The following is a 27,686-nucleotide window of genomic DNA, read 5'->3' as shown; positions in this document are numbered from 1 at the left end:
CCTCTGCCACAGGCCAGAAAGATGTGACGATTCGTGACATCTTACACAGTCCATTCAATATAAAGTACTTATTTCTTCCTCTTTTATTTTTGATGAGTCTACACATCTATTTAAACATCATTGTTAGAATGGTTTAGCGATCCTTTCTTGTACGGCTCCACGTGTTGTCATCGAAGCCTGAGTGAGAGCAAACGATCCAGCCCCTTTGATACATACACATGTGCAATAATTAAGCACCACCCTATTTTGAAAATAAGATGTGATGCTACAGAAAAGTTAGGGTATAGTCACCAATTTAATCTTTAGCTAAAGAAGCTTTATCTACTGATAGTTTTACAAATGCCATAACCTTTTCTTTATGAAAGAATATGTTGATGAAAATGTGATGTGACTGAATTTTTACCCAAAATAACTATTCCTCTCCTGCTCAAACTACACAATTAAATTAAGTTTTGACTGAAAATAACACTTCTGTTATATACCAAGATGACATTTACACATCAAGTAAACTTTAATTATGCATAATCAGGAAGAACCCAAATGTCAAAGATTCAGACCTTGTTTTGACATGATTCAAGGTCAATACCGAGTGTAACTCCATGTGACTGTATGACAGCCAGCATTCAGTATATTAAAATGTAAACCTGCACGTTCATTGTGACATACTACTTCATGCTATGACTAAACTAGCATTCACTCACATGACAGTTTCTCCACCGCGTGCTGCAGTTGGTCCCAATACTACCTAGGCTGTATGGCAACTAAAACATCACTTGGTCCTAATCGATAATTGTGTTGATGGGCGATCCGAGGGCCTTTACACATACCAGAGTTTAACCGCAGCATATGTGTTATTTTAGATTGTCCAACATTGCTAATATCTGAAGGGATGGTGTAAATCCAGCTAGGGTCCATGCAGGAAGCAACGGTACTGTAAGTCCCCTTGGTCCCTAGTATGGTGATCTATGTGACGAGTTTAGTGATGTTGATAAGTTTCTACTTGAGTGGGGCGGTGGGGTAGCCTAGTGGTAAAAGCGTTGGCTCGTCACGCCGAAGACCCGGGTTCGAATCCCCACATGGGTACAATGTGTGAAGCCAATTTCTTGTGTCCCCCGCCGTGATGTTGTTGGAATATTGCTAAAAGCGGCGTAAAACCAAACTCAGTCAGTCAGTCAGTCAGTCTCCTATTACAGAATTAGCAATAGTTGATACTGTATCTCGTCTTAAAGTTGGAAAGTCTGCTGCTGTGGATGGTGTTATTTCGAAATGATCAAAGCTGCCTTGCCTGAGATAATGCCGTTTCTAGTTAAAAGCTTTAATCGGATATTTTATTCTAGATGTTTTCCGTCTGAATGGGCTAAATCAATAATTGTTCCATTATTTAAGAATGGAAACATAAATAACCCTAACAATTATCGGGGCATATCTCTGACAAGTGTTGTTGGTTAAACATTTGTATCTATTATCAACAATAGGCTAACACAGTGGAAAATGTGAGGGACTTGATTCCAGATTCACAAGCTGGAATGAGAAAGGAATACTCAACATTCGATCATATTTTTACTGTATACTCAGTAATTGAGCGATGTTTAGCTTTTAATAAAAGAAAATTGTATGTAGCTTTTGTCGATTTTAGAAAGGCTTTTGATTCTGTTGATAGAGATAAAATGTGGAAATGTCTTAGAAATAGGGGTCTTAAAGGGAAAATGTTTGATATTATCAGGTCAATGTATTCAAATGTAAAGTCTTGTGTTCGATGTGATAATGCTTTCACTGACTATTTTGATTGTCCTACTGGTGTACAAGGCTGTGTTCTAAGCCCATACTTTTCTCATTCTTTATCAACGAACTATATTTTGACATTATAGTCGTTGACATGGCATCCAATTATTTCCTGATCTTGTTGAAATATTTATTTTAATTTCTGCCGACGACGTGATCCTTATGTCAAGTACTGTTATTGGTCTTCAGAGACAAATTGATACACTTTCATCTTATTCAGATAACTGGCGACTTGATGTTAATCTTGAAAAGACCAATTTGTTTGTTTTTCGTAAGGGTGGTCCAACGGCAGCTACAGAAAAGTGGTACTTTAAATGTGAACGTATGACTGTTGTTAACGAATATAAATATCTAGGGATACTGTTTACACATACACTAAATCTGAATAAATCTATTATTATTTTGGCAATTAGAGGGACAAGGGCCCTACTTCAATTGCTCTCTGTTATACCAAAGTTGGGGGTTGTTGGTTCCAATATATTTTTGAAATTGTTTGATTCCCAAGTACAGCCTATTCTTCTTTATGGGTCTGAAATTTGGTGCTACAAGGAATTTTATGCCATTGAAAAGTCCACCTTCTTGCATGTAAAAGGATTTTACATGTTGGGATGTCTACCCCTAATAATATGGTGTACGGTGAATGTGGGAGATTTCCTTTGTACGTAACTTCTTACTCTCGCTGTTTAAAGTACTGGTGTAAAGTAATAAATATGCCAGAACATCGTCTGCCCAAACATACCTACAATATGATTGTCCATCTTGAAAATATTGGTAAAAATACTTGGGCAACCTGTATTCGTAATCTTTTGTTTAGATACGGCTTTGGATTTGTTTGGTTATCCCAAACCCTGGGCGACGTCAATGCATTTATGAAACATTTTCGTACCAGGGCTATCGATATCTTTAAACAAGACTGGCATTCATCTTTATATGAAAGTTCAAGATATGATTGTGAGTTTAAATCTTTACTTGAACCTGAGTATTATCTATACAACTTACGTAATAAAGAGCTTCTTAATGTTTTCATATGCCTGAGACTTGGCCTACATAATTTATATATCAATCAAAGAAGATATTCATCTATTATATTATTAAGTGCTGTCCATTTTGTAATACTGTAGAGAATGAGCTATACCTTTTATTTCTTTGTCCTGTATATAATGATTTAAGTCAACTGTATTTTCCACAATGGCTACAATCAAATATTAATGCTACAAAACTTTCCTGAAAAGCATCCCTATTACAACATAAGGTAACTCTATTTATTTATCACGCGCTTATATTGAGAAGGGATTCAATGTAACGTGTGTGTCTTATGTTGTATATGTTGGGCATATTATACATATTTATTTTGTATATGGGCCTCTGGCTTTCATGCAATGGACTGATTGAACTTGAAGTTGAACCTTCAGGTGTTGGCAATCTATAGCCTGTTCTTAAATTGTATTGTCCTCTATAGTTAAAATGTTTTAGATTTAATTACTAGTTTTACATTTATAACTGTGATATTCTAGTTGTATTACTGTCCTTTGTTGACAGTTTTTTTATAATGTACCTTTAATTATCATTAAACTATAACTTTATTTAGTCACGCTATGCCTGCAATATTGCCAAAGTGACTTTTAATTTTAACTCACTCACTCACTCACTCACTCACTCACTCACTCATAGTGTAGGTATGAATGTTGTACAAACTGTTGTGGGGAATCCGTGATAGAATTCATAAGTAATATGGAGTCTAATTCTATGGAGCCAACTACTGGGTTTTCGGTGGTTACCCTGAGTGACCTGGCTACTTTTGTGATTGTGTCCAGGTGGATCGGGGTTAACATCTTCGGCAATTGCTGCTCCTAGTAAGAGGCGACTGAGGGGATCGGGTAGTCAAGCTCGCTGACCATCGTATCCCCATTGCGTACATCGATGCTGCTGATTTCAATCACTGGATTATCAGGGTCAGACTCGATTATTTACAGACCGCCGTCATGTAGCTGGAATATTGTTAAGTGTGGAGTTATATAGCCAACCAACAAACAGACAAAAACTATCAAGTTACCAAACGCCTGTAAGGTGCAAATGTTGATTATTTAAAGATATTTGTTAATTAGCTGGGGAATAATGCTGATGTCGACCCTGGACAACATTACATTCACAGACACAGTGGGGTGGAGATTTCTAAAAATACATTTATTCATATCATACATCATGGGTCAAAGCAATAATTGTTTTCATTTTATTTGAATACAATGAAATTATGACGTCTGTGCATTTAGAGAAGATACATAAAACCAAAGATATTATAGTGACAATTCATACAATGTAACATCTTAAACCTCCACCGCGACTCAGCAGACACAAGCAACAATGAGTTCAAGCAGAGAAATATATATTTCCATTCGCAATAAAAAAATATATGTACAGGTTAGTAAACGTGTCCAGTAAAGGTTAGTGAACTGTATATGAGATAAATCTGACAGTCAAACTGTTGTTTAGAGACTTTTTGTTAAAACCTTGAAGGACGTAGTGTTGCTGTTTTATGAAACATTTACCTACAGTTGTGGTTAATTATGAATATAAGAAGCTCGGGGTTTTTATGTATCTTAAAAAAATAAAACAATATAAGTAAATAAAAAAAACCTTACCTATTGTACAGCAGGATGATAAAGCCCATGTGATTTAACTCATATAAGGTATGCCTGTTTGTTGAGATGCTTCACGATTTCCTGTATCATCTGATTATTATTGAGGGCGGTGCATGTAATTAAGTGCTTATAATACAGTCTGTGTATACATGTAGCAGCTACAGCCACACAGGAACCTAATCCTGACAATAGTGGCGTTGACAACTAAGGTAAATCAGCAGTCTTTATTTTCTAGGTAGGTTCATCATAGAAATCTAGTGGCTTTAGAAGCAATATAAAAGGCCGTTCAGAGTTAACATGGATGCTCACATACTCCCCTCGAATATAATATACAAATGGGACAAATCAAATGTTCACAATGATAAGTATGTTGTATACATCAGTATTCCCGCTACAACCAAAGTCCAAACACGGGACAGGTTGTTTGTTGCCCCGGATGTTGACACGGTAGTACCAGTGGAAACAGATGAGTCGTTGAAAGTGGATGATGAAACCATATCTATAGTTGGAGAGGTTGTATCTACAGCAATTGTGTTGTTCGTACCGGAACCTGCTGCTGTGGACGAAGCTGTAAGGCTGATGGGTGACGTGGTGGGAGACGGTACAGTTCCAGCAGATGTTTCTCCTGTAACCTGGGAAGTTGATCTACCGGTTGAAATTCCTGTTACTGAAGATTCGTCAGTAGAAGTCGAAACTGGTGTTGAGGACATGCTGCTGACGCCAGCCCTCACCACAACCTTTGCTGAACTCTTCACCGAGGGGGATACCATCATCAGTTACTGTCACAGTCAATTCATACAGCATATTTGTGAGGGGTTCAATGTTTCGGATTTCTCCAGACAGTTCATCTATAGCAAACACAGATGAGCTGTCAAGACTGTAGCGCACTTGCGTGTCAACATCTTTATCCGTTGCTTCAACTGCAAGAATGGGACCGGGTGGCTGACCAAATCGAACGAATATTTCGTAAATAATCTTAGTAAATGTTGGCTTGTACATATTTTTTGGCCCAAATACCAGTGAATAAGAGATATTGGTTGATTCAGTAATGTTCTTGTAGTGGTCAAATATATGTAAATAAAACTTATCATGGTAGTGGGATGTCTGCCAGGCATTAGGTCCTACCATGACATCCTTCCCATCATCTCTGGTAACCTGCAGGAGTGTTTCAGTAACACTGTCTCTTGTCACGTTGTTCACCAGGCGAGTGTAGGCATAGATTGTGGAGGGGCGCCATGACATCATAACAGTCAGGCCTACGTAAGTATACGTCCTGGTTCTAACAGTCTCGGTTCTTTGTAAACTGAAGGCCGTAACATTAGATGAACTCACTGGAATCGAATCAAGTCCATTTGAACTGTCAAAAACCGTATCAGGCATTTCATCCTTATCTATGATATCATTAACCAGAAAGTCATCTCTTGTGTCATTTGTAGACTCGAGTCTCACCAGATGGACCAACTCGTGATATCCAAGGTCTTCCATTATGGATAACTGAGGATCACCAAGGGGTTAATGTTCTCAAACGTAGCTGTGTAGTTGTAAAATGTCCCCATTAGACTTGATGTTAGAAACCAGCGAGCAGTCTTGGTCTCGAAGGATTCAATATCTCCAAAGTCTATAGACAGAGAAGGGCTGACAGGATTTCCATCCAGCTGCGCTCCAATTATCTTGAAAGAGACTAACAATCCCTTCTCATTTTCAATGATCTCTGGCTGTGCGGAGGTTATCTTCAGCTGGCGGGCTACACCGTAGGCTTCATTGGTGACCATGACCGCCAGTGTGAAAGGAACAACTGGCTCCGTCACGTTTGTCATGGGGTCATCACCCTGGACGTATTTCTCCTGGAAGTAGTTGACGGTGAGGCTGGGATTTGGTTTAACTGTGATAGTATCTGGCAGGAGAGGGATGGAGAAGTTGGAGCCATCAACTGTGTAAGAAAGAGTCCCGCCGACATCATAGAGGGTGTCTTCCTTGACTGCTGCTGTGGAGTAGGGGATGATCAGCCATTCTGCTGTACCTGACACGTCTGTCTCCAGCCTGCCTGTACCATCAACTCCAGTAAGACCCACCAAAGTTGGGTTTCCTTTGGAAAAGAAGGAACATCACAGAATTCACTATTCATTCAATTTCTACTGCTTTAACCTAAATCCTACTCAATATGATGACGCGTTTTCCGTTTTATTTTATGAAATGGGCATAGTTTGAACATGTCCGACTAAATATACTTACCAACTGAAAATTTGTCATTAACTGATGTTCCAGCGCCATATGTTGCCCTTATGTTTACAGTGACCCGAATGCTATCCAGGGCTGATTGTTCTCCATTTTCTATCTCTAAACGAGCAGTGAAAGCTTCTCGGGTGAGGACCACTTCTTGCACAATACGTACTCGAACCTTGGCACACACTCCATCATCGCTCCCACCCTGACGAAAAAGATGACATGGACTTTCAAACAGGTACAGTATCAGTCTGCACATTAACGTATTCACTTGAACCATGGCGTACAGGTGAAACGTGTGGATACTCTATTTCCGATATGTTTCTAATAAAATCATGAGCAGTCATGTAGCTCCTACCAGCAACAATCGGGCTATGTATTTAGAAATACGTTTCCAGACTGTTCTAATCTTTCTCAAATAGCAAGCTTTAAACTGTTTGGGCTGACATGAGGTGTAGTTAGGGGTAGGGGGTCGGGAGGATGGGCTTTTATCTCAATAATCTTAATGACCTGGTTAGAGTTAGTTAATCAGTTCATGATAAGGTACTAAGTTTAATGTGACGAGTGTAGGAAGTGTTATGTCATCTTTTCGAAGGTGTGGCTGAAGTTCGATACACAATACACAGTATTACTAGATGTAATAAATGTTTAGTCTTGTCCAGTATCACCTTCTTTACGTTTTCTTGATAGGCATTGACTGCATTTCCAAAGTCATCAAATATGGAGTCAAATCCTCTCTGCAATGATAAAACATGACACATGTATGTATTTGACAAAGATGATTGTGAAGCAATTCTAATGCGAATTTTTCAATGGGAACGCTTTAGTCCTATGTGTTCATTTCCATTCTATCGTGTCAAAAGCATACAATTTGATTTCAGGAGGGGCAAATGAGGTGGGTGGGATGGTTTATCGATTTGATTTTACAAGCTGTACATGAGTACAGAAATACCGATCAACGATGAGATAAACTATTCTATATAACTTAAATGGCTTTTAATTCCGATGATTTTATAAGAGGTGGTTATTTTGATTTGACCCCTCTGCTTCCGGTGATTGAGAAGCAAATATGATCCATATCAAAGAATTGATCTTTAATGTGATGAGTGATGTAAACACCTTTTTACCTACGACTTATGTATTTGCGAGTTGGTAGTGTCATACAGCAGTCATTGTCCTTCACAGAAGATGATCTCAACATTTCGCAGATTTTTCACTAAATTCAGCTAATGGCTTGTTACAAGTTTGATACGGCACATGGAAGACTTTATCCAATTTTATGTCATAATCTAGTGATTAACAGCATGCGCATCGATCTACACAATTGGGATACGATGAAATCTATCAACCAAGTCAGCCAGCTTGACCACCTGATCCTATTAGTCACCTTTTACGACAAGCAAAGATTATAACCCGGATCTTCACGGGTCAATTGACGAAGGAACGTCCACCTGCACATAATATCAATAAAGAATGTTCATATAAACTTACTTGTTTGGCATTTTCCGTGTCTGTCTTAAATTGCGGAAATCTCGACATGATGACATTATATGCAATGACATTGTCTTTAGGACCAAGGGAAGTGAGTGTTCCGTCTTCCCAAGCTGTCATTGTTTTGTTCCATCTGAGCAGGAACTTCTCTACAATCACCCCCTGCGTGGAGTTCATTGAAGCAACAATGGATGCGATCTCACTGGGGAGAGAGAGCCTCCTCCTGCACTATCATCAGCCAGGGCAAGGTTAAAGGAAGACACCCAGCTTTTGTCATATACACTGAACCTGAAAATAGAAACCTTGTATCATGAAACTCGTGCATGTTTAGGCACCAAATGTAAACTCCACCAATAGACTGGTGGACGCCACTGGCGTATTTATTGTGTATACATGGAAATAAACGCCCAATGTTTCGCCAATTAATTATTAACGGGGGTGGGAGGGAGGGAGGTGTTGGGTGGGTGGGTGTACACATGAGCACTGAGCTACGCAATTGCAAGCCTGCCCACCCCATCCCGTTAGCTGCCTCTTAGGACAAGCATGGGCTGATGAAGACACATCAACTCGGAAGTCAAGCCTTACATTTCCTGTCCTCCAAAGACTTCCTCCAACATGATCATGTAGTTCCTGAGGGCAACGTTACTGTTCACCACTCCTTGGATGATCTCCCCATTTGTAGCACGTCGGCGTCGGTTTGAGCTACAGTCTCTGTTCATTTCATATATGCACCTAAAGAGAGATAACAATTTATTTTAAGGTTAATTTGACCATTTAAGCATGTATTCAAATCAGAGATGCCTAAATTTATGTGACACGGAATGTAAATATTAACCAGTTTCGGGATACTCGCGAGCACACAGGCTGATTTCCTAGGACTCATTATCAGGTTGAAGTTGAGATTCGGATTTACGAACGATCCTATGCTAGCTACAGAGACCGGACATGATGCGAGCTATTACATACCATACGTCTGGAAAGTTTCTTTGATTTTTCAAAATAAATACAATGTTTAGATAATTGTTTTTACGTTTGTAAAGTACATTCAATTCCTTAATAAAACAGCAAAGGTCAAGATTTGTTCATACAGAAATGTGCTTTTGACAAGATCTAGTCTATCTCACAGTCACTGAACAATATTATTTTCCCTACAGCCTAGCCCTCCCTGCAATGCTATAGCTCCACATGAAGCATGTCTAGATTTCTTCAGGTTCTGAATCTCTGGTCTCCCTGGTGCTCTTTTTCAATTTAAATGGGTTAATTTGTTACAACCAGAATTCTGTATATTCAGAGACTAAGCATTAGTCTAGACAAGACCTGAAAAGAGTCTTATACAGGTGCACAACAATCATGTCCAACTCTAAACATGAACCTGTCATCTCACTAATTACACATTCACACTTAAGTATTTTTAACTTACTCAACTTCTTGCAACCACGTAAGACCCTCATCACATTCAGGACAAAAGACAGGGAGGACGCATGCAGTAGCAAAGTCAAAGACTGCTTTTGCAAATCCCCAGAAGCCACTGGCACCAGCGAATCCTGTCACTGCTAAGACACATCCAGCAATTGGATGAAAACCCAAAGCACACGTCTTGATGAGCGTCCCAGCACAGTTACAGGTGAGTGGAGTCACGGGATTGTAGACAACAACTGAACTAGATGGAGATGACCCACCACCACCAATACCTAAAACCAAATGCATCATCTCCTTCAAACATATTACACACACTTTGGGGAAATTTTCCTACAAATAATGAAAACAGGCAAGTACCGGATATTGATATATTATGTAAGCATCTTACCTGACATTCCAACATAGCCACCTGCCCCACCTCCACCTCCTCTGCCTCCTCCACCACCTCTGCCTCCTTCAACATCAACTACACATGGGCAAGGGAGGGCGTCCTGGATACGTCCTTGTCAGAGTGATGTCCTGGCCTCCAGTTCTTGTACCACCACAATAGTAATCGTAAAGCATTTTCAAACCACATGCCAATGTGCCTAGGTTCCTCTTCACTCGAGTCTTCAGTTTAACCGAGATTTGAACAATGATGCTTGTGTTTGCCGGTAGGTCTCCTATCGGATCTATTGTCTGCGAGGACGATACAGACTACAAATGTTATTACACCATTTACACATAGAGACTTGGTAATGATTTAAAAAGTTCATTATCTAAAAGGTTCAACTCACACATTTTTTATCAGTGTTTATATCACTGCATTCTTCCAGAGGGCCATTCTGTAAGTGGTCGATATGTGTTTACAATATTTAATTTAAGACAATATTTGAATTGAGTTACAGGTTACAAGCATGTGTAGTTTTTAATAACGGGTGCGTCATGTTGGTAACTTTAAATGAAGGAGAAGAGCTAAGATATTCTAGACAAAGGATGATAGCTGAAATGTTTATGGTAAGCAAAACATCCTAACAAGCATGCAATTATCTGACCCTTCCACCTTGTACTTAATATGAAATTTATGACTGAGCATATATTTATTGTTACACTGATATTCTAAGCAATATTTAAGAAATATGAGGTTAGAGGACAAAAGCAATCGTGTCCACGCGCACGTGTAGTTATAATAGACAACATATTCACCTGTGTAAAGATCAATGTTGGATGACTTGGCAGAGCAAACCTAACATTGTCTGCCCTGATCAGGCCGTGATTGGTGATGTTGAAATTAATCACGTCCTTCTTTCCTTCCTCATATGGAATCAGATTCAGGCTGGCTGGCTCCACGGTGACAACAGGCATGGGTACCTTTACAGATCATTCATGAAGAGTTGACACATATCAGCCATGTATTGCCACATAATGCCATCACCGAGATAGAATGTAAGACTACCATCAATACATTTACAATGGTGAACATATCTGCTGAGAAAACACCCAGTGAGTAAGATAACCATCAATAAGATATTTACAACGATGAGCAATTCTGTTCAGTAAATACCTGGTGAATAAACTTTCCTTACAAAAAGCACTAGTGTTTACAGTTTACCTGTGTTTCAAAGGTAGAATCCAGAGTGACTATGTATTTGTCCTGAAAGGTTGTGGGGGTAACAGTCCACGTGTACTTTACAGCAACTCTCTGCAGGAAGATGGTGATGGAGGGGTCTGAGGGTTTAGCAATGATCACAGCCCAGTAGGACCCATGTCCTGGAGCGGTGGCAGTCAGCGTGTATCGATCTTCATCCACATCCTCAAACACCACCAACTCTGTGAAGAGAAGAGCTCGGTTCTTCGGCATGACGAGTGAACGCTTTAATCACTAGGCTACCAGATCGTCATTGTAATAAAACATCAACAACTTCATGGTCGCAGTGTTTATTATCTATTTAGTCAAATAAATGTCAGCCACAAATAATATGTAAGAATTCATAGTACAAGATGGGATATCCTAATAACAAGAAAGTTGTAAACCTATATTTTCAAACAACCATGGTTTTTCATGCGTGATATATATATATTACTGAAATATAGCAACCTTGATTATTTGTATTTGAACAAATCACTATCATACGATATGTCTATTTAGGAATATTTGATGAACAGCATACCTGTGTGATTACTGGTTATTCTCTGTTCCGTGTATCTTCTTCTAGGATTTCGGAGTGTCACAACAGCTCCAGACACCAAGGGCTTGTCAGAGGCGAAATATGTGTATTCATCTTCTACCCGAACTGTGATGTTTAATTTCTCCTGGGATGTCACATAGAACCTGTAAGAGATACTAGCAGAAGACAGATCCGAGTTCAGGGCTACGCTGCCACTAAACTGGCCTAGACTGTCGGTTGCGCCAGTCGTGACTGTCAGGACCAAGATGGCCGTCTCATTTGGGAGTAGGTCAAGGCGGTCTTCTGAAGCTGTTGTAGTTGTTGTGGAGTATGCAGACATTGTAAGTCTTGGTTCCGAAGGTAGCGTTACTCTGAGTGATTTTGCGGTGACCTCGCCTTCGTTCTTGATATTAATCTGTGGACAGGAATTACTCCTAGCATTCGACAACTTTAAAGATTTTGAGACTATATTGGTGATGTCTTCAATATACACCGTGATATATGTTCTTTGGGCATTAGTGCTGATGAAAACATGAAAATACACACTGAAATAGTTAAGTTAACAATCTCATTTGATATACCATATTTCCTCCAATAAGCACCGGGGTAAAGGAGCTCACTAACATTTTCGGTAATTAGCCCCAGTTCTCTAACAGCAGCCGGGTCTGGAACTTCATTGAAAAAATAAGCGCCCGGGCACTTAATGGAGTAAATTTGGTAGTTTCCATTTCCACAGACCCCTACCTGGAACGTCTTCTGAGTTCCTCTGGGCACACTATCTGACAAAGATGATGGCGAGAGGATCAGAGCAGGTTTTCTGACATTCAGCTGCAATCCTATCCTAACTCTGGCTGTGGTGCCATCGGGTGTACTGAACACAACAGCAATAACACCACGAAGAGGACGAAGAGGATGAGATACTGTGAGGATCACATCTATGGACACTTCAGAATCTGTGTCCAAGAATACTATAAGTGGTCGAGAACCATTGCTTGAAAGTCTGTTTCCTGCTCTCACAACTACAGATGTTAATGGACCACCAATGCCTTCTACCTGATAGCACAGAAACAGAACAGTTGACATATCAACATAACTGCTTCATGGAAAAGCAGATGAAGAAAATATGACCATTTAAAGGATGAACGTGTGTTGTTACTTTTACTGCACTCGGTGACCAAACACGTAAGGAGTGTCTATAAAATTTGCTATAATCATGTAGATATATACTTAACAGCCATACAGAACATTATTTCAACTCACTCTGGCTGTGATATTACTGATCCTATTTACTCCATCATTCTTGAGTAGAGAAACACCCCTCATCTCCACCACGTCCGCGTCCAAGTAGGCTTGTCTGTTCACATATCCTGGCACACACATCATCCCCAACACACTCCACGATTTCTGAGGAGTGAAGCCAGTATCGGATGGGTGGCGGCCATCCTAAAGGAGAGGCAGCAAAAGAAAATTAGTAAGATAAAAAAAACCACACCATTGCCTGCAGGGTCGTCAATACTATTTCATCAGTCAGCACTAATTTACGTTTACAATTGCAAAAGTATTACACTAACTGAATGCTTCAATGGAGGTATGTGTTCTAACTGAAAGATAGTAGAATACTTTACCACTTCAAACAGTCCACTGTCACCAGCTTTAGGGAAGTACACTGCTTCAAAACGTCCCCTGTTCCTCGGGGATGTCACAATGGACATCGTTGTAATTCTGCCTTTATTTCGTACCCTTTATAGAAGAAGAATGCTATATTGCGCCTAAACATATTAAAACATTATCTGAGTTAAAAAAGATTCATATCTAACCATTATGTTTGATAATACATTCACTGACTCGCTGTTATTATGCCAAATTCCAGTGCGACCTTTATCTTTGATCCTACTATCAATGAAAACACAATACATAATCATATGAAAACTCACTTAACATCCACAAAAGCCATCAAAGATTGTAAAGTTCCACTAAAATAATTGACCATTCCTCTCATTTGGATGGTTTTAGGAACAGCCAGAACCCCAGTGGGTGTAACGTCCTCTATTGTGATGTTATAGGACAGCTGGACTTTCAGTGACCACTGGACTTCTGTACGGCCTATACGGTTGGATGCTTTGACGTTGATGGTATACGGCTGGACACTGGCTACTGTCCTCTCCCAGGAGATGAGTCCTGTCTTTTGGTCAATTGTCATTCCAGAAGGGGCTCCATATATGTACCAATCAACTGGAGCACTGCCCTGTAAATTGAAGACCACACTGGATATTGTCAATGGCATTTCATCACTCCAGTATTTCAAGGCCAAGAGAAAATAACTCCTTAAGATACTAGAAATGTTGCATCCACAGTGTGGCTTTTACGCAATTGGGAAACGATGTCATGTGTAACCACAAATTTATCTGAATAGGTCACTGAAAATAAGTGTCATTTGGCGTAGAACTCATGAAAGCATACCTATACTAAGCAGCAAAAGAAACGTGAGTTTGGAATTTTCCTTAGCAGAAACGGATAACTGTAAACTCATTTAATGTTTTGATTGCATATTTTTGACAACATCTCCAACTTTACCTGAGCAAAGACATTCCTTCCCAAACTCTGAATGGAACCCAGGCAATGGTCTCAAAAACGCAACCTGATCTCGGAGATGGTACGGTGTTCTCCATGCTGCACGTGCTGTTCTTAAGGACCAGCTCTATAAAATGCACCCGCAAACCTGGTTGAAACATTCACATTACAACGTCAGCACTTCCAGGTCAACGTTCGGACCATCTACAGGCTGCAGCAACGTTTCCGGGCCACCAACACCACAAATGATCGCCCCCGTACTGGCAGACCAAGGGTGACCACAAGACGACAAAACCGCCATGTTGTGCGACAGCATGTACAGAATCCCTTCATGCATGCATCCAACACAGCACGCGAGATAGCAGGAACACACGACCAATCAGTACTGATACAGTACGCCGACGTCTTAACAGCGGTAACCTCCTTTTACCGTGGACCTATATTCACCCCTCGTCATCGGAGTGAACGTCTACAGTTTGCCTTACAACACCAAAACTGGCGATACAGGCAATGGAGAACAGTTCTGTTCACACATGAGAGTCGGTACTGAGTATTAACTGCAGATGGCAGAACAAGAATATGGCGACGACGTGGCCAGCGTTACTCAGATCAAGTTATGGAAAGAGACTCATGGGGAGAAGCATCATGGTATGGAGTGGAATAGGCCTGAATCAGAGGGTGGGTCCTGTAGTGTTCCAGAATCTTGGTCCAGGGAGAGGAGGCGGCATCACAGCGGTGCGCTACATCGACCAAGCTCTCAGACCCCACGTCATACCACATTTCGCACGTCACCGGAACATTTCCCAGCATGATAACGCCCGGACCCATACTGCCAGAGCTACACGGGACTTCCTAAAGCAGAACGGTGTCAACATTATGCAGTGGCCAGCCCTTACTCCTGATTTAAACCCAATTGAACATCTTTGAGACGGAATAACGTCATACCAAGGCCGAACACAGCCGATTCTTTGCGCCAGGCCCTTCTCACAGTCTGGTTCAAGGTGCCAATGGCCTTCATAAATCGATTGGTGCACTCCATACATAGACGATCTGCTGCAGTTATTGCCGCTCGTGGTGGTCACACTAGACGCTGAAGTCAAGAGTCTGAATGGACTGCAAACGTTCACGTAATGTCTTGGAATTGTGCTGAGATAATCATTGATGTGTCAAGATGTTGTACACAAAAACATTTTTGATCCGCTTATTATGTCCATTTCTGTAATGATTTGATTACAGTGCCTATCTAATTTTGAATTCGTACTGACTTTGTTTTTGCTGCTGAGTATATATATCACAGCTGTTTGAGCACACACAGCCAGGCAGTGGTAATTAATCTGACATTAGAGATTATATGTGATGTCTTGAAATATCATTCAGAACCTGCATATGACAAGACTGGATCTTTTAGGAAGAATAATTTTACAAATCACCTGAGGTAGCTGTTACATTCAAATGGGCAAATACGATGTCACAAGTATTGTGATAAGCAATACAAACCTACCTCAATGAGTGTCAGTTGAAGATGATATTGATCTCCTTCAGCAGCAACTTGCATGCTTTTAAAGGCGGATATAACTGGTGCATTCAGCTCGACGTTGCAGTCCTGTCCTGACCAGGGCAGGGTACATATGCATCCTCCATAGAAGCAGTGGCCATGGGGAGGGCTTTCCGTTTTCCCACATGCTCCAGGTGGACAACCTTCATAGTACGTAAATGATGTCTGGAGAACAGGAATTGATAACATTACATAACATTCACTGTGTACTTTCTTGCGAACGTACGATCGCAGATACTGTCACTAGACATATCTATTTATATTCCAGCTATATGTCTGTAAACAACTAAGTCTGGACCAGACAATCCGGTGGTTGATGTTATGAGCATCGATCTATGCATTTGGGGATACGATGACATGTGTCAACCCAGTCATCAAGCCTGTCCATCCGATCCCGTTAGTCGCCTCTTACGACAAGCACGGGCTGCTTAAGACCAATTCTAGACAGGATCTTCACGGGGATCTAGTTCTCAGAATAAAGCGGGATCAGGCATCTGAGAGGGCCCTTCTCACACAAGACCCTCTCATTCCGTCTCACTTGCACTTATGCAGAAATAGTTATTTACCTGATTTCGAGTAAACTGTAGCCCATCAGGAGAAATCTCCACAGTTATACTGCCTACTTGATGCTGAGGATTCCTACACATGACGTGTTCCTTCGACATGCGCGTGCCATTGACCACTGTGGAGTCGAATCTACAGTAGAAGATGTCGTTGTCTGTCTCTGGGAAGTTGTGTCCCCAGATGTGCACGTCTGTTCCTCCAGTGTCAGGGCCAGAGCTTGGGATGATGTTCAGGACATTTGTGTATGGAAGACAGTTGGGGCCATAAAACGTCTCACTGCACGTGTCACACAAATCGCCTGACCAGTTGTCAGCAACGCAATCACAGTTGCCTGTTTGAATTAGAATACGTATATGTAAACAAAGTATTTGAACGATTCCATACTACTCATATGATTTCAATTCATAGTTAAATAAAGCTGTAACAGCGATAAAATAAGATAATACTTTATTATCCCGAGAGAAATTCGGGCTACATCGTAAAACACAGAACACCACAAAATATTGAATCACAACATATCACATTTCAACAAGCCCTAAGATAATAAACAATTGATTAGGTAAGAGCACTAAAAGACTGAATGAGTAAGATATGACTTAATGTAATGATGAGACAAATATAGCAGTGGTAAATGATAAATGAATGAATATGAAGATTAACTGTTGTTAAAAAAACGAATACCGTCTGGAACTAAAGAATGACGTTTGTTCTAGCTGTCGGCATGCGCAGACGACGTCCTGATGGAAGAAATTCAAAATCGTAAAACAGAATATGAGAGCTGTCATTTACAATTTTCCTTACATTTTACAATATGCTGGAGACCGATAGATGTTACTGAATCTGTGCCAATATTTTCACAACATCACATGTAAATAAAACAAATTTGGTATTCATCGTCAACGTACCATTTGTGAGGTTGCACGATCCATGGTTGCACTGAGGACAAGGAAGGCAACTGTCTCCCCATCGTAAGGGTGCACACTTGGAGCAGTTAGCTCCGCAAAACTGGGGAAAACATGTGCACCTCTCAGGCAACGCACAGTATCCTCTTTCATTTCCACCACAGTCATTTACTTCATGGCATGTGGCAATTGCACAGGATGACCCCAGAGAACAATTGCATTGGTTCGGCCCCTTACACAAACCATTTCCATTACAGTTGTCAACACCAAAACAGTCGAAGTCGGAACAATTCGCTCCAGCCCCACCCTCTTCACATCTGCACCCATTTGGACGAACACATTTACCATTATCACTGCAGTTCTGCACCTCAGAACAGTCGAAATTCTGATCAGTGAGGATAGGAAGGTAGTCCACCTTGAGAAGCCTCTGGTCAAGATCCTTGTGTAGAATCCGTTGTCCGGCAATGGCTGGATCAGCACTTCCCCACCAGTTGTGTTCAGCATTAATCTGCTCCTCTCCAGCCAACAGGATCTTTAGTTCGTAGTCAGCTCTCGGGTTATCAAACGTGTTATAATAAAGGCTAACGTTTTTCGAGTCTAACAAGACTGTCCCTTCATCGGTGGGGGAACTGAATATCTGGTTATAAGTGAGCATCCCATTAAATCCATAATTTGTTGATTTTACATAAACTACACATCGACCTGTAATATTTTGGAAACTATTGGTTGACAAACTAATATTTTGAACTTTGTCACCATCTCTTGTATCATCCACCTCCACATCCAGAAAACATTTGTCCCCACCAAATGAATTCTTGAAAAGATTGTCTTCAATGTAAATAGATACTTGGTGTCCTGAAAGCACTGATATTTGACCAGTTGATCTGAAGATATTCCCCCTGATGACGCACCTGTTTTCACTGAAATAATTAATACCCACCACTTTTACATCCATGGATTTAACATTATTACAAAATGAATTCTGTTCCACGTACACCATCGTGTTGGACAGTGCTTCGCCATGCAGTTGAAGACCCGAACCTCCCCAGCCATGATCCACAAATCTGTTGCTCTTTATGTGTAACACGCCGTTGAAGATCTGTATATTCAGCTGTGTTTCCAAACCATGAAGACTGTTATTAATGATGTTCATTTTTTCAACCGTTGTGGGAGCCGCTGTTACAAACAGAACAATTCCACTTCCTTGATTGTGTTGTGTTGTGCCATTCCAGAAACGGAAACGTTTAGTTACTTTAGTCAATATACCTGTTGACTGCCCATGTTCGACAACTGATCCATTCAGGTCAAGGTCAATGGTGTCAGTCTGAATCGTGAGGCCTACTTTCTCTGTGTTGTTGATATGGCAATTGGACAAGCGTACTGTGGGAGTCTCTACCACAAGACCAGTTATCGAATCCTGGATGGACACTCTTTCCAGATAGGAGTCTGGAAACAGAACATATACAATAAATCCATCGAGTCATGTAAGATGCCGGAGATCACCTTCATTAAGTAATGGGACATCTTGATGCCAAAGACGTCGTAAATACGTACCCTATTTCACACCATCTAAACAAAAACACACTGTGAATATTTGAAAATTGTCATCGCATCAACATCAACCATCTATCCAACACTATCTGCTATAAAATCTAGTTTAATTTCATCTTAGTCTTAACACTAAGTATTAGCTGTGTATGGAGGAAACGGGCGGTGGGGTAGCCTTGTGGTTAAAGCGTTGGCTCGTCACGCCGAAGACCCGGGTTCGAATCCCCACATGGGTACAATGTGTGAAGCCCATTTCTGGTGTCCCCCGCAGTGATGTTGCTGGAATATTGCTAAAAGCGGCGTAAAACCAAACTTACTAAGTCAGTATGGAGGAAACAGATATAACATAATATTTTCATATAAAATAATATGCAAAACCTGTAAGCGGTATTTGAATCTACAACAGGCTCACTATAGATGATTTTCAGACAGTTTCCCTTTACATGTTTCTGTTTTACAATGACAGCACATCAGTTTAGATTGGGTATGTGAGTTTTCCTTACATGTATGTGTTCCTGTGTGAGCAACAAAGTTGTGGCATCGGATTCCAATACCTCCACGTTTGCCACAGTATCTACTGGAAGAGAGTTTGGGCTGGCAGTCAGATAGAGAGGAGGCCAAATCGTCACAGTTGAGATCCTGGAGAACTGTTCCATTTCTATCTCGAAGCAGGTACGCATCAAAGTCCTCTGATCTAAAATATTGTTCATTGATCAGAAAAGACTAAGCATAAGCTGTCTTGGTTCAGATTAAGAAACTATGTTTTCAATCTAAAAGCGTCAGACATTCAGTCTTTTGATACCTGTAATTGTTTCTCAGAGCGTCAGATGTGTTGAGGTTTTTATAGATAGAAAACAGATTTTGAAAACATAGTTTCTCCTGAGACAAAATGACAAAATATACGAAGACAATGTAGATATAACACAAGGAATGAGCATCATTTATGTCACATTCATTCAGCAGGTTGGACATTTAAATTCCGAAGATACTTATAGTATGTTTGACTACAATGCCATAACGAGAGCATAAAACCATGGCCAGATATCATGTAAATAACCTTGGAAAAAGCTCCAAATTCACAATCGCAATGTTGTACAGAGCTACAGCAACAACAAATGTCAAACATCGTTTATATTAGGTAATGTTTGAAATCAACCCTCGGTCGTCTTCCCAATTCGCTATATAAAATATATTTCGATACGTATGCAAATTTTAGTAGGCAAAACAGTATATATAACAGATAAGATTTGTGAAATAATTACCATGCAATGAATATTTCTCTTGGCAAGATATTTTTTTGATATTGGTGGATCAAACAAACTGCAGGATATTAATATTGTCAGAATAGAAGGCGATTTGTAGAGAAAGTTGGTACATCGAGGTTTGTTTGTTGGTTATTTAACGCCGCTCTCAGCAATATTTCAGTTTTATGGCCGCGGTCTGTAAATAATCGAGTCAGGAATAGACATTCCAGTGATTAACATCATGAACATATATTTACGCAATTGGGATACAGTGACACGTGACAGCGAGTCTCCCCACCCGATCCTGATAGTGGCCTCTTACGACAAGCATGAGTCTTAAAGACCAATTCACAACTGAATCTTCACGGGTCTGGTACAAGGAGGTGTTCTTAATCCAAACAATGTCAGAATAGACAGGGCGTTATGCCACTTGTAGTAATAATTCACCCAGGAAATATCCCGTATGGCTTGATAACTTAAATTATATAACCCCGACGATCAAGTACAAATTGTGACAGGAACCTGAATTTTTCAAACTAAATGTTATCATTGGCGAACGAGTTTGGTTTTAAGTCGAAATAACAGTATTATCTCACGATTGGGGACCCCAGAAATGGGTATACCCCTTTGCTCTTATGTTTCCCGTTACACTAAAGACCCCAGCCCCAAGGTATACATAGTACTCACTCATTCCTAACGGTTCATTTAATTCAACATTATTTATCAAATAATGTACTAATATACATACCCGTAGCCCAGTTCCTTGCAGAGAAGAAGCGCCTCTTTCCTGTTAATACTACACATGGTTGACCAGGACCCGTTCACGAAAATTTCAAGTCGTCCTTCATTCGGCTTTGTTCCGTTGGTCAGTCTGACGGTCTCAGATACCCCCTCTGTCAACAACAGCGTGTATCGCAGTGAGAAACTGTGAATCCTATGAATTGCAAAAACTGTGTCACGTATATACATCACCGCGATATACCTGAATGTTGCTGATTGGGGCGTTAAACAACAAACAAAAATTACATCATGCTTGAATTAATATAGTGGTTGTTATCATTTTCGTATATTTTGTGGAAAAGGGTATTGCGAAAAGAGCATCGGTTGACCAGACTGGTACTGCATTTCACAGTGTGAATAGTCCGATAGAAACCCCGATTTGATTCTGAACTTGACATGATCTTGTGCTTGTCAGCCAAAATGGCAACCAAGTGTTGACACACCTTGATATGATGTTGACACTTCCTATGATGCTGAAACACAAACGCTTCACAGTACCTGTCTTGTATGGAAGCACAACACCAAACCATGACATCGTTGTTGCTCTGGTCAGTAGAACTCTTTCTGTAGTTACACCTTCTCCGGCCACAAGTACGCCTTTCAATAAAATAAAATAACGATTACTGTTACTGCAACATTATTTTAAACGGTTACTATTAACTGCTCATAATCACACTGAAACCCGGAGACGTGAAATTCACATAAGGCGGCGGGCTAGCCCAGTGATTAAAGCGTTCCCTCGTCACGCCGAAGACACGGGATCGATTCTCCACAAGGATACAATGTGCGAAGCCCGTTTCTGGTATCACCCGCCGTGATATTGCTGGGCTATTTCTAAAAGCTTCGTGAAACCATACTCACTCACACCACAATGCATTTACATTGACGCCATCAACACCAAATTGCCCATACCATCGACATAGATTCCTGTATTTGGTTCGAACTGTAGTTCCACACCACTGTCAATGCGTAATATGCCCTCCGACCTGATAAAAAGAATGAAAAATTAGCACGTGGTAGTGATAATAAAACATCATGAGAATTACTGGTCTTCAGACATGCTTCAATTAGAAAATTATATGAATGGACCACTGGAAATCAGTGATGACAAAACGTTAAACTATACAAATCATGACCCTTCTGAAATGGTCGTGATGAATTGTTAGCACATGGAACCTTCATAACTACGGTATTTACATGAGCCAGTGTATGTTAATAAAGGGTTTGTTCATACCTGACAAATATTGATCTCTTTATACTGTATGGTACATGTGGTAGTGATAATAAAGCATTAAAAGAATAACTTTAGACATGCTGCAATTAGTTCAAGATTGCCGTGAAAGTTTTATGGATGGACCACTGGAAATCAAATTGTCGTGAAAGTTAAAATATGCAAAACATGACCATTCTGAAATTGTCTTGATAATGTCAGTTATGAACTGTTAGCACATGGCAACAAGCTGCATAACAATGATATTTACATGAGCCAATGTATGTTAATAAAGAGTTTGTACATACCTAACAAATATTGATCTCTTTATAGCATATGGTGATTCAGATGTTAGAAGATGTACCTCACCAGTGATCTCACCACCTGTGAAAGTTGTCTGAGATGACCTTGAAGTATCAGTTAAATCTTCAGATAGGTAGTACGGCAGATAATGCACAAATAACTTCGCCATGTCAATGTCAAATCCACATATCCTGCGCGTGACATAATCCATGTCTTGTTTTCCCCAGAAGTTCCAACGAGCATCGATGTCATACCATCTGGCAAAAGATGGCGCTATTAGCTCGCGCGTGGCAGATGGGTTACTAAAAATATTGTTCCTCAGTGTGAGCTGATTTGAAGAAGTATTTACAGTCTCAGAGCATATGTTATCCTTGAATATGTTCCCTGTTATGCTCATGTTTGTTTCAGATTTTTTAATATCCCCGAGGAGAATTATATGCGAAGCTATATTCGCAGAAAATGTATTATTGACAATGTCAAGCGGACCTCCTATAGTTTTCTGATCAAAGATTTTCATTAATGGTTCAGAAGATGACATTGATGCGTTCTCTACAACGTTATTTACAAACTGAAACTGAAATGTCTTGTAGTTTGGTTGTTGTAACCAAACAATACCACCGGTAATATTTTGGAATGTGTTGTCCATAATATTCATGGAAGTGGTGGATTCGTAACTAGTGTGGCAATACAAGATATTCGCATTTATCCTATGGAATGTATTGTTGATGAGTGCAATATCCAAGTCTTGAAAACTTGACGACGGGAAAAGAAACAAATGTCTGTTGCTGCTCCAGCGATAGTTATTTTGTAAATCGCAATCATAGAACTGTGAATCTTTAACAGAAATTTGTAAACGACTTTCTGCACTCCTTCTGTAATACATGTAAAACGCACCATTTGTGCCGTTTGAGAAAATGGAATCTTCAATGTTTATTACAGCGTCACTTTCGGAAAAGATCGTTTGATAGGAATTCCCAGAAAAGCGACACGATGTCAGAGAAATGTTCACATATTGCTGGATGTAAACGCCATATGCTGTATTTGAATGGACATCACAGTTGGATATCCTGATTTGTGACTTGCTTATAAAATCATCTGTGTCCAAGTCGACTCTGACTCCTGACAAATGGTTGTTTACCGACTCCAGTCCATCAATGTGGATAACAGGAGGTATTCCTTTCATTCCAAGCTTGAAAGTGACACCGTGTCCACCTGAGTAAGATGATACAACATTCTCCATGAGTGTAACATTTCCATTGATTTCAAGTCCAGAATCTGTGTCATTAATGTGGAAATGGCGAAGCTGCACATCGTTCCCGATATCTAAAATTACAAATGTTACAGTTATATTCCACTATTCCACTGATTTTAAAAAAAGGAATGTTAAAGGGTATGGGAAGTGTCCGTTTTGGCCCGGTCGTTTTTCGAACTTCGTGCACTGCATGCATCATATTATGACGTCATACGATTGTTAGCGATACGGCTTCTCGGCGGAGAGTTTGGCCGTTACTGTGGCAACATGGAATATCTTTTCCAGCGGTCACCTTCCTGGGAGGGGTGACACGGAGGTTTATCCTCACTGTGCAGACAGCCTGCAGAGGATTAGGATTATGTGATGTTGTTTTAAGGAAAGGGGTCGTCCCATGATTTAGCTGAACTTTTTACAGAGTAAACACTTTAAACAAAGTAACGTTCTCAGTTGTAATAAAAGGTCAACATTGTAATGACAGAGCTCTTCCCAATCCATTGTTGAGTGTGTTACTGTGTTAAAGTTCTATTAGCTATCACTATTGCCTGTTTGTTAAATACGATACTGTATTGAAGAATAAAAGTTTGATTAACTTTGTATAACTAAACTTTGTATAACTATTGCCTGTATGAAGAAAAGGGCGGTGGGGTAGCCTAGTGGTTAAAGCGTTGGATCGCCATGCCGAAGACCCGAGTTCGAGTCCCCACATGGGTACAATGTGTGAAGCCCATTTCTGGTGTCCCCCGCCGTGATGTTGCTGGAATATTGCTAAAAGCGGCGTAAAACCAAACTCAGTCAGTCAGTTATGAACAAAAGATGCCTGCACAGTGAGGAGACCCTGACACGGAAACTTGTTAAAGCGTCATTGACCAAATGAAATTAAAGTATTTTACATGAAGGTACAATAAATATTTATACTGTGCCCCGATCCATAACGCGTTCTTAGTGTTACGACATTCGTAAGGTTATGATAAACTAAAGAAACTTCGATTCCCCACATGGGTACAATGTGGAGCCCATTTCTGGTGTCCCCCGCCGTGATGTTGCTGGAATATTGCTAAAAGCGGCGTGAAACTAAAGTTTCTCACTCAACTCCCTCCTCCCAACCCACTACCTTGTTAAACTTGGAACAAAATGTTACCGAACACGCACCTTGAGGAGTAGGCAGTAGCTTCTGACCACATCGTATTGCAACATCCATTCTGTGGTTACAGTAAAACATGGATCTTTCACATTCCATCAGCGTTTCCTCTTTGCCTGTACATTTCAGGTTGCCAAGGTGTATTGGACCTGAACCTCCACCAAAGTCATTTGGAGAAGGAACAACCTCTGCTACGGTGTAGCTGCAGACAGATACAGACGTATATTCATTTATCCAACCCACGCACACGTATGAGCTAAGGGAAGAAAACTATAGTTCATCATATGTGGACCTGTTACTTTGTTTACTTTGTTTATTTTACCACTGGTGGATCTTTTCTCGTGCTTTCACCTGGTTATTACCTGAACTGGAGTCGATTGCATATTCTGGTATAGCTGGAACATTATTGACAGTCGTGCTAAACAACTTCTGACAAAAATAATATAGTAATGAAATGAACTTATTAAAACACACTCACTTATATCCAAGCATTAGGCAAGCGACTTCGGCATCATTTTTGTCAAAAGCATAATCACAGACGGTCCCCCAAGTTCCATTAATGTTGACTTCAAGACGGCCCTCATATTTTTTCACCCCTCCGACAAGTCGAACAGTGGTGTTAGCAATGGAAGACGGCCGCCGGTCTGTTGAATTTAGAACAAAGGAAACACTCTGGGTACTTTCAAAATATATTGTCATGTATTTTATTATATACTCATGTGAATGTATTCTACATGTACTATGTAAACTGTGGAAATAAAGATGGTAAAAAAGTATTTTATTTATCAAGGATGAGTAATGAATATAATTAATAAAGAAAAAATTGAGTGTCAAGTTAAACGTTTCTTTTCCGCTTTATGCGAATGTATATCTGATCGTTTATTTATAATAATCTAAAAATAATCGTTCTTGTAATGTCATAATAATCGAATATGTATATTTACATCACAAGATTTCACCTTAATTACTACCCGTGATGTTTGTTACTTACAGAGGATGGGGTTTTGCTATCTACAGTCAAATTCTCAAAATATAATAGTGAAATTCTTCACTTACAACGATTGGCTAGTAATCTTACTCCTGACCATTTCACTCCAGGAGTAATTGGCTCGGCCTTCACAGGATGACTCTTGTTGCCGCGAACAATAAGTGCACCTGAATATAATAAGATTTTGTACAATCAGGTAACATAATCCTACACTGAATAAAACGAAAACAAGCTCAGATATTATGTACGTTAGTAATCGCAATCATTAATCGCAATCTGATGACATGGGTTTTAAGGCTTCCTCTTGCTCAAACAACTTGAATGTTTACAAGGATATCAGCGAAAGAAGTCATGTTCAGGGTTGTCAAACGGTTGTCTACAACTTCAATAACCACCTATTGCCTGTGAGACCCTCTCAACACGAATGGTGGCACTTTTGACTTTAAAAATGTGTGACAAACATTTAATCAATAGCCAATCAGTGCACGACCGTGTATCAACCATTGTCTGTCACCACCATTGCCAACGACCTGCATGATTTGCACCATGACAGGGTGCCATTATCAAAACAGATAACAAGTGGGATAGGCAATATCGTAGGGAGACAGCCGTGGAATCTGACACTATCACAGGCAATATCTTAGTGAAGCAGCAATGGAATATGACACTATCAAACTTAGTGAAGCAGCAGTGGAATATGACACTATCAAAACAGAAACCAAGCGGGATATCATCTTAGTGAAGCAGCAGTGGAATATGACACTATCAAAACAGATACCAAGTGGGATAGGCAATATCTTTAGTGGACTACGACAGCAGAAACAGATACCAAGTGGGATAGGCAACATCTAAGTGAAGCAGCAGTTGAATATGACAGTATCAAAACACATACCTAGCGGGATAGGCAATATCTTAGTCAAGCAGCAGTGGAATATGACACTATCAAAACAGATACCAAGCGGGAAGGCAATATCTTAGTGAAGCAGCAGTGGAATATGACACTATCAAAACAGATACCTAGCGGGATAGGCAGCAGTGGGATAGGCACTATCAAAACAGATACCTAGCGGGATAGGCAATATCCAGGCGAGTGGATATGACACTATCAAAACAGATACCAAGAGGGATAGGCAATATCTTAGTGAAGCAGCAGTGGAATATGACACTATCAAAACAGATACCTAGCGGGATAGGCAATATCTTAGTGAAGCAGCAGTGGAATATGACACTATCAAAACAGATACCAAGTAGGGATAGGCAATATCTTAGTGAAGCAGCAGTGGAATATGACTATCAAAACAGATATAGCGGGACAATATCTTATCAAAACAGAATAACACTATCAAAACAGATACCAAGAAGGCAACAGAACCAGCAGTGGGATAGGCAATATCTTAGTCAAGCAGCAGTGGAATATGACACTATCAAAACAGATACCAAGTGGGATAGGCAATATCTTAGTGAAGCAGCAGTGGAATATGACACTATCAAAACAGATACCTAGCGGGATAGGCAATATCTTAGTCAAGCAGCAGTGGAATATGACACTATCAAAACAGATACCAAGTGGGATAGGCAATATCTTAGTGAAGCAGCAGTGGAATATGACACTATCAAAACAGATACCAAGTGGGATAGGCAATATCTTAGTCAAACAGCAGTGGAATATGACACTATCAAAACAGATACCTAGCGGGATAGGCAATATCTTAGTGAAGCAGCAGTGGAATATGACACTATCAAAACAGATATCTTAGTGAAGCAGCAGTGGGATAGGCAATATCTTAGTGAAACAGCAGTGGAATATGACACTATCAAAACAGATACCTTAGTGAAACAGTGGAATATGGCAATATCTTAGTGAAGCAGCAGTGGAATATGACAGTATCAAAACATAGGCACCAAGCAGCAGTGGAATATGACAGTATCA

The 27,686-nt window shown here is 40.2% G+C and overlaps 3 protein-coding genes across 3 annotated transcripts in view; all 3 read right to left on the bottom strand.

Annotated features, from left to right (window-relative positions):
- Positions 1-3,945: 3,945 nt before the first annotated feature.
- LOC124258310 lies at positions 3,946-9,660 on the bottom strand. Its single transcript, XM_046692394.1, has 6 exons — positions 9,556-9,660; positions 8,721-8,867; positions 8,136-8,423; positions 7,313-7,381; positions 6,654-6,849; positions 3,946-6,507 (listed from the first exon to the last, which is right to left on the bottom strand). The coding sequence occupies exons 3-6, from the start codon at positions 8,310-8,312 to the stop codon at positions 5,906-5,908; spliced, it is 1,044 nt and encodes a 347-aa protein (XP_046548350.1). The 5' UTR covers positions 8,313-8,423; positions 8,721-8,867; positions 9,556-9,660; the 3' UTR covers positions 3,946-5,905.
- A 356-nt stretch (positions 9,661-10,016) lies between these two features.
- On the bottom strand, positions 10,017-13,953 carry LOC124258285. Its single transcript, XM_046692351.1, has 8 exons — positions 13,636-13,953; positions 13,327-13,441; positions 12,962-13,144; positions 12,446-12,754; positions 11,705-12,116; positions 11,146-11,363; positions 10,740-10,904; positions 10,017-10,232 (listed from the first exon to the last, which is right to left on the bottom strand). The coding sequence occupies exons 1-8, from the start codon at positions 13,899-13,901 to the stop codon at positions 10,017-10,019; spliced, it is 1,884 nt and encodes a 627-aa protein (XP_046548307.1). The 5' UTR covers positions 13,902-13,953.
- A 36-nt stretch (positions 13,954-13,989) lies between these two features.
- The window catches only part of LOC124258284, a 32,681-nt gene continuing 18,984 nt past the window's right edge, over positions 13,990-27,686 (bottom strand). Inside the window, exons 11-22 of the mRNA XM_046692350.1 lie at positions 25,825-25,923; positions 25,247-25,412; positions 24,780-24,970; positions 22,384-23,701; positions 21,778-21,851; positions 21,364-21,462; positions 20,834-20,978; positions 19,345-19,535; positions 17,297-18,739; positions 16,394-16,722; positions 15,774-15,992; positions 13,990-14,034 (exon numbers count right to left, since the gene is read on the bottom strand). Of these exons, the coding sequence (XP_046548306.1) occupies positions 13,990-14,034; positions 15,774-15,992; positions 16,394-16,722; positions 17,297-18,739; positions 19,345-19,535; positions 20,834-20,978; positions 21,364-21,462; positions 21,778-21,851; positions 22,384-23,701; positions 24,780-24,970; positions 25,247-25,412; positions 25,825-25,923 (4,319 nt within the window). The remainder of the gene's footprint in view (positions 14,035-15,773; positions 15,993-16,393; positions 16,723-17,296; positions 18,740-19,344; positions 19,536-20,833; positions 20,979-21,363; positions 21,463-21,777; positions 21,852-22,383; positions 23,702-24,779; positions 24,971-25,246; positions 25,413-25,824; positions 25,924-27,686) is intronic.

The sequence above is a fragment of the Haliotis rubra genome, unplaced genomic scaffold (genome assembly GCF_003918875.1).
Source record: "Haliotis rubra isolate DU_JTF1 unplaced genomic scaffold, ASM391887v1 Scf69, whole genome shotgun sequence".
Lineage (NCBI taxonomy): Eukaryota > Metazoa > Mollusca > Gastropoda > Lepetellida > Haliotidae > Haliotis > Haliotis rubra.
This window is presented reverse-complemented; position numbering and strand designations above follow the sequence as displayed.